This window comes from Papaver somniferum, chromosome 6 (genome assembly GCF_003573695.1).
Source record: "Papaver somniferum cultivar HN1 chromosome 6, ASM357369v1, whole genome shotgun sequence".
In the NCBI taxonomy this organism is placed as follows: domain Eukaryota; kingdom Viridiplantae; phylum Streptophyta; class Magnoliopsida; order Ranunculales; family Papaveraceae; genus Papaver; species Papaver somniferum.
Window position 1 is genome coordinate 18,025,626 of NC_039363.1, and position 7,812 is coordinate 18,033,437.

General features: G+C 35.3%; 1 protein-coding gene across 3 annotated transcripts; it reads left to right on the forward strand.

The window, feature by feature from the left end:
* The first annotated feature begins 1,223 nt into the window (after positions 1 to 1,223).
* On the forward strand, positions 1,224 to 7,344 carry LOC113287086 (L-ascorbate oxidase-like). 3 transcript variants are annotated; one of them, XM_026535752.1, is made up of 10 exons: positions 1,224 to 1,633; positions 2,282 to 2,377; positions 2,465 to 2,644; positions 2,762 to 2,944; positions 3,420 to 3,884; positions 4,879 to 4,928; positions 5,186 to 5,293; positions 6,076 to 6,125; positions 6,748 to 6,921; positions 7,009 to 7,344. In XM_026535752.1, exons 1-5 carry the CDS (start codon positions 1,355 to 1,357, stop codon positions 3,786 to 3,788), a joined length of 1,107 nt encoding a protein of 368 aa, XP_026391537.1. In that variant the 5' UTR covers positions 1,224 to 1,354; the 3' UTR covers positions 3,789 to 3,884; positions 4,879 to 4,928; positions 5,186 to 5,293; positions 6,076 to 6,125; positions 6,748 to 6,921; positions 7,009 to 7,344. The 3 variants fall into 3 exon arrangements, with proteins under 3 accessions (XP_026391537.1, XP_026391536.1, XP_026391535.1); XM_026535751.1 differs by having other exon boundaries at positions 5,066 to 5,293; positions 6,748 to 7,344; XM_026535750.1 differs by having other exon boundaries at positions 6,748 to 7,344.
* The last annotated feature ends 468 nt before the right edge of the window (positions 7,345 to 7,812 follow it).

The following is a 7,812-nucleotide window of genomic DNA, read 5'->3' on the forward strand; positions in this document are numbered from 1 at the left end:
TGGTTTCTTCCAATTCAAAATTAATATTCCTGAACGTGCAGAATGAATGTGTTTTTTTGTATATAATATATGCGGGATGAAACCAGTCTCATCTTGCCCAACATTTCCTCTGAAACGCAGATTCAATCCATCCCTCAAAATCAACAGCAGCAGTCACCAATCTTCGATTCCATATCTCAGTCACTGTAAAACCTTCACCACCATTCTTCAGATCCATCCTCAACACCAGCGGCTTCATTCATTTCTCGAATTAACAGCAAATCCCTAATTTCTTCTTCACCTCTTCTCGATTCAGAAATATCATCATAGTCTCCTCCTCGTTTGTCTACAACCCACGGCTGGAACATATTCATCTTCTTAACTTCAATTTCTCTAACATGACCAACAATTCCATCACAAGACCTAATGTTACTCAATTGAATAATACGTACTGATAAATTTCTCAATCCTTCTCCTTCTAGTTTCATCCATTAATTCCCAAATCAACACTCAACACTCAAACCCTGATACTTCGGTTCTTCATGAAATTGATCCATGATAGCAATTCCACATCAAACCCTTTCGTTTTTCATCCATCAACAACTCAACACTCTCATCAATTCCATAAAAGTTCAAAACCAAATCCGGAAAACAAAAAACCCTAATCTAACTCTGTAAGATATTTTACTTCGAACCCTAGTTGCTTAGGTTCATAATTCACAACTTGATCACCACCTTAATCATCTATTAGTTCCACTGATTGATTCACTTGGATGAATTCTCATAAGCATCATGTAATTCAATCTGGTATTATCTATCATCCAAAGGTCTCTGCAAACATTTAAAGAAGATAGGGGCATATTAGTCTGGTCTAGTTAATTAATAAAAAGAAATCTGGGTGAAATAACCAAACAGGATATCTGAACAGTATCTTTTTAATTATTGTCCATATAAATCGTATCAATACTTACCAGTCTGTTTCACCCAGAAATTATGTATTTTGGTCTTTTTAACCAATTTTGTGAAAATAAAATAGGTCATATTATACTTCTTCTGTTTTTAGAAGAAAAAGACACTTATATTTTTTCCATTTGAATTATTTTCAAGCTAAAATGAAAAAGCATTATTTAAGATTAGGTCACATCAAATCTGTTGATTGTTTTGACTCATTTTTCCCAACAAATAACTTTTCTCTGGTATAGTTGAAGTTGATTTTGTGGAAACCGCGTGGGTATGTACTTCATCTGGCCTTTACGATAATCATCTCACTGTCTTGTCTTAATGTCTTTCTGTCTGTAAAAAATACCAGCCCTCCAGTATATCCATTAAGAAAAAATTAGAGAGAAGTAGAGATAGAGAGAGAGAGCAGCAAAATATGGGTTGGGGTTCGGAAATGAGAAGAAAGCTGCCAAGAAATCTTCTGTTAATTGGTTTGGTTGTTATGACGATGCTAACAACATCAGCAGTTGAAGCCAGAGTTCGTTTCTGCGAATCCGAATATGAATTCCAATTGCCGGTTTGTTGGAAGGAACTAGTGATGGCTATTGATGGAACAGCTCCTGGTCCGTCAACCAGTGGAGATATATTGATTTTGGAACTTAGAAATAGTTTCTTAACAGAAAATGTTTCTATCCATTGTCATGGAATTCGTCAGGTAATTCACTTGTCCGTCAATTAGTAGTACTGTAACATTTAGTACAAGTTACAGAGTGTCATAAATGTGACCCCGTTCCGTTTTTTTTGGAGACCACTACCGAACCAAAACCCCAAGAAAAAACCAATCCTGCTCTGCTCTCAGTCTCTCTCTCCCTTACTTTCTCTTTTTTTTTTCTTCGAATTTTTCTTTTTGGTTATTTATTTGCTAACCAAAACAGATTTGAAAGAGAAAATAAAGAAATTATGCTAATTGTTGTAGAGATTTGATAGCAGACGAGGTTTTGTTTTTCATCTTTACTCATCTTGTTTTAAATGATTTGGGGATTTTGTCTATGGTATGTGTTTTTGTTTTTTTTCCGATTTGGGATTTCTTTTTGTTGAAAGAGTATTCATTCATTTGAAAAACTTGTGAATATTAGTGTTACAGAGTGAATTAGGGTATTTTAGGATGATGGGTCTTCAAGGTTTTAATTAGGATTTCCATGGTTTCAAGTAGGTTTCTTTGTTGTTGTTGAAGGGGTTGTGGGTTGCAGACGGAGATTGTAAGAGTCAGATTTTTTGAACTTTTTTGATTGATTCATGTGAACCTAAAAATTGAATCTTTTTGATTGATTCATGTTCCATGACGCTATTGGTAAACAAGTAGATTGGTAGTGGTACTACATGGGGTGATGATGGAATTGGAGGAGTTCTTCAATGGTCACCTGGAAAAACTTTCTTTTACAAGTTTGTTGTTGATAGAGTAAGTTTCTAATGATCCAAATTTGATTCAGATTTCAGGTACATCTCTATTACTTTTGAACTAGTTATTGATTTGCTGATTTTGCAGCCTTGGTCAGATTTCTACCATGGGAATTACGGGTCCATACAGGTAGCAGTTCCTGAACAAGTAGTATTGCATGATGATTACCAAATAAGTATCATCCTTAATGATTGCTGTGATGAGGGTACTTGTGAACTAGCTACTGGTTTAGCTTCTAAACCGTGTGTTTGGATTGGAAAACCTAAGGTCAGTTATCAAAATTTAAAGTTCTAATTCTAGTAATTCACTTCTAATTAATCATTCAAAATTAAATAAATCACTTTTCCTTGATGATTTTGATGTTTTTTTTCCCTAATTTTGCAGTCACTATTGATTCATGGAAGAGCAGGATTCAACTGTTCCCGTCCAACCAATGCCATTTCAGATTGTTGTAACGGGATGAAGCCTGAATGCTCTCCTTGTGTGGTAACTGTTGTTCAAGGGAAAACTATTTGGTTAAGAATTTCGAGCTTCACATCTTTCTCTGTACTGAATTTCGTAATCGAGGTAATAATTTCTCTAATATGGCTATACTAGTTATAGATGTTCCTACAAGGCTACAGGTCGAGCGACATTTTTCCACCCTTGTAATTTTAGAATCCCCTTGGCCTATTTTAATCCACTTGGACTATCCACAGTGGTGTCAATTTGTAGCCTCTGTTACAATTTCACACGCAATAACCTGGTGTATAGTTATAATTTAGCATTATGGCATGTGTCAAATTTAGCAATCCGAAGTTGCATATGCTATAACCGAATCTAGAATGAGTTTGGTGTGCGACCCAATCTCCACCTGCCATTGGCATATTCCTAGATAGAATGGGGGATTTTATTTGTGGTAGAGAACCTACAGATCAGATTCAATCCAAGAAGTCTAGTTTGGAGCTCAGATAGAGCCTGGTCAATCTCTCCTTGTTGCCTTTTCAGTTGTTACATTTTATGAATCAATGCTGAATATTGGATTTTCTTTTATGTAATGCAGGGGAATAACATGACCGTATTAGAAGCCGATGGACATTTTGCTGAGCCATTCATTGCTCCAAACCTGAATATTTACCCCGGCGAAACTTATTTTGTTTTAGTGAAAACCGATCAAGATCCATCCAAGATTTATTGGGTTGCCTTTAATGTTATTGGTGGAAAACCGGCAACACCAACCCATTTAGCCATCTTAAATTACGATCCTAACTATAACCATAAACCTCCAACATCTGCTCTGCCTGCGGTTCGCTTTTGGTCCTTGTGGAGCAACTTCTCGCGGTCCACACATCTTGGCAGAAATTCGGTGTTTCTTTTGTTACTATTTTATCTGCAAGAGCATATCTACTGGGGAATCGTCTTTTTCTTGTAGACATAGGATGGTCATGATGAGTAAAGCTGTTGGTGGCACGATTGGGAATAGATGAAAGGTTATTGTTGCAGAGCAATTTTGAGGTCTTCTTCAACTGTGAGTTGAATTTATGTATTTCAGATGATGTATTTTTTTTAATGATTTTCTTATCAAGCATTTTTGATTATTTAATGAAATCTAGTTTAATGATTTGTTCTTTGAATGAAATAGGGTAAGAACTGAAATTAGTGAATTGACTCCATTACTTGATGATTAAACCCTAACATGAAATCCAATTTGGGTCTTCACCCTTATATCAAATACCATGCCAATATCCACACCCCAGAATTGTTTGATTGAATTACCCCAAATGAAGATCCACACGTATAAAGCATGCCATTTGATGGGGTATTCACCCACTAATTTCATTTGTGGGCAGTGTCTCCTTTAGCAGATTCTAGAGATATTTGTGTTCTTATTTGTTTTGCGTACTCCGTCTTGATATTACAATGTACTGCGAATGGTTTTCCCTATGAGTCACTAGCAAGCTCTTCAATTATTCATTGTAGAGTTACATGCTCAGTTAAAACATTGCGGGAAAGTGTTTTAGATACTTCCATTTAGTTACCCAGTTAACTACAGAATACACATAAAATAATTCATAGTGATGATTAGATGGACAATAACTACATTTCGTTGTATAAAATGTATCAATTGAAACACATAGTGGATTGTAAAATGTGACTGAACTTGAGCATATTCTAAACTCCAGTTGAATGTCATATTGGTTTGGTTCTAAATCAATGACAAGGCAATAATGGCCATGTTTTAAGAGTCTAAATATTTTCTGTGCTGTAAGGTATCTATGTGCCGAAATCTTGTCTTGTGGAATCGTTTGGTTACTTTGTTATTTGATGATAGAACAAAAAGGTTCAGTTCTTACAATATCTTCAACTTTGGGTTTGGTTCAGTTTATATTTGAACTCAATGTGCACTTCACTTGCTAAAAAGCACTCAAATATTAGGTGGAATTTACGCAAGGGCTTGGTAATTCAGTTGTTTTTGCTAAAGATTCATCTTTGATCTTAATGGCATTCTTTTAACTTTTCAGGTTCTTATCGGAACTGATGAACATTCATTCAAATGGTAGGATGATTTCAGGTAGGTTTCTTACAGATTTTTGATATTTTTTATTCGATTCTAATTTAGTGGAAACCCGGCAACACCAACCCATTTAGCCATCTTAAATTACTACCCTGACCATAACCATCAACCTCCGACATCTACTCCGCCTGCAGTTCGCTTTTGGTCCCTGTGGAACAACTTCTTGCAGTCTTCACATTTCGCCAGAAATTCGCTGATGTTCTATTACTATTCTATCTTCATCAAATTCATTGGGGAATCGTTCTTTCTTGTAGAAATAAGGAATAATTGTGATGAGTAAGTAAAGCTGTTGGTGGCACGTGATTTGGGATAGAAGAAAGATTATAATTGTTGCAGAGCCATTTTGAGGTCTTCTTCAACATGTGAGTTGAATTTCTGTAGTTTAAAATGATGTATTCGCTTATGATTTTCACCTGATCAAGCATTCAAGATTGTTTAATGAAATCTAGTTTTACTTGCTCTTGATTAAAGCATTGTATATGTCATGTTGTTTGATGGGGTATTCACCCACTAATTTCATTTGTGGGAAATGTCTCCTTAATTCACTATTCCATTTAGTCTCATATCATGTATCAGTAGTTTCTATGCTATTTAGTGGATTCTAAAGATATTTGTTTTGGGTACCGCAAAGTCGTATGTTCAGTGAAGGCATTGCGGAAATATAGTTTAGGTACTTCCTTTGGTTACTCAGTTAACTAGAAATGGCAGAATACACAATTAGTTTATAGTGTGATGATTACAGGACAATAGCTATTCTTAACTCAAGTTGAATGCCATATTGGCTTTGATTCAAAATCGATGACAAGTTAATATAGGCCATCTTTGAAGAGTCTAGGTGCCTTGGATATTACACAAGCTGCAACTACTCCGTACTGTAAGATCTGTGTGCAGAAATCCTGTCTTGTGGAATTGTTAGGTTACATAGTTCACTGTTCATAGAGCAAAAAGGTTCAGTTCTTACAATATCTTCTACTTTGGGTTTAGTTCAGTTCATAATTGAACCTCAATGTGTGTTGTGGTTATTACACTTCACTTGCTAGAAAGCACTTAAATATAAGATAGAACTTATGGAAGGACTTGGTAATTCTGGTGTTTCTGCTAAAGATTCATCTTTGATCTTAATGGCATTCTTTTAATTTTTCAGGTTCTTATCGAAATTGAGGAACATTCATACAAATGCTAGGATAATTTCAGGTAGGTTTCTTACAGATTTTTGATATTTTTTCGTCGATCCTAATTTAGTTTGGTATTAGTATTATTTGATAAGTAGAGACCTAAAATGCAGGTGTTATATTAGTAAAAAATCGATTTCGATATCTGTTTGCAGTTTTCTATTGATTAAAGTTTACATCGGTATTTGGTAATTGGAATTTGATGAAATATCAAAGTTTAAAGAGTTTGGCTACTTGAGCATTGTTAACAGGATCAAAGTACTATTTATATTTTGAAAAGTTGAAGTTACGATAAATCCTGATTCAATGCCAATATGTTAATTTAGATAGATTTGTTGGTACCATTGCTGTAGAAACTATGTTTAGTTACAGTTGAGTAACTAAATCTATTGAGCTGTGATAGGTATAATTTATACCCAAGTAATTGGAATTTAAATCATGACGAATTCAAGAAGTTCCCAAGCTCATGTCCAAAAATTTTTGATTTCTCTTTCCTTTTCTAATAAAAACGTGCATGTTGCTTCTTCAAGCTTCCCTGTCTTTTAATATTTGGTCTAATTATTCGGGTTGTAAATAGCAATTCTCTGTTTAGGCACTACTTTCTTCTATTTTTTTTCGAAATTTTAACTTTATGGGTCTTGTAGAAGGGAATTGGCTTGGAAAATGTACCAGAAGGAGACATGGGATGTTTTCCGACTTTTTCACTACCCTGGTGCTCCTGTGAAGAAACCAAACATCCTATCTCAGCAAAGAACACACAGTTGTGTGTACCAAAGTCACACAGCGCATGAACACACTCTTTATCTTGTTATTTCTTGGTTCAGTATTTTCCATCTACAGTTACAGAATTGATATGTAATCGACTGTCACCGTGCTTATGATTTTCTTACTTTTATTTGTTACAGGTTCACAAGATGTTCAATTTTGAGGCTCTAATTCTTACTTGAATACTGAGTATAAAGACTTCAGTTCCCAGGTGTTCAGTTTGTGTCGTCTGATTCTTACGCGAATCCTGAGAATAACGACTACGGAGGAAAGCTTTCATGAACTGAGAAGGCACAGACAGTCCTTTTCCATATGTTGTTTTAGACTGGGCTCTTTATTTTACCATGTCACTGCATAATTTTATTTGGCTTTGTAAGTTCTGTATCTCTTTCGAAATTTAAATGTGCTCAACATTTTGCAAATCTGAATGAGTGTACATTTTTTAGATCACTTTCCTTTGAAGCAGGGATTTACATAGAGAGAAAGAGAGTAGAGTTGTTTGATTATGAAGTTCTAAATCATCAGCTCTGATTTTTCTTTATCTCTTTGGAGATAGAAACTATGTTTGTATGGCGACTGTTGTGTCAAATCTGTGAGTGATTCCAGCAGCAGCTAGTAAAGACAAATCATGCAGATATATCCGGAGAGGGAGCAACAAACAGACCCTCGAGAAAAACTCCTACTTCTCTCCTTTTTGAGCTGCAGTGGAGAGCTTAAGACGCAACTAATGAATGGAATGAACAGATCATTAGTTCAGGAAACAATTTAGATGTAATCTGTTGATTAGATATTTTTTGTTGGGCTTGCAGCTTAAGGTTAAATGGGCATTAACACAGTGTCAGAAATGTACCACAAAACTCCGCCAGGAAGCTAAATTTTGATGCTGCAATCAAAGTGCCTTCCTCTCTTGCAGTTGTGGTTGCCAGAGATTCTAGTGGGAAGTG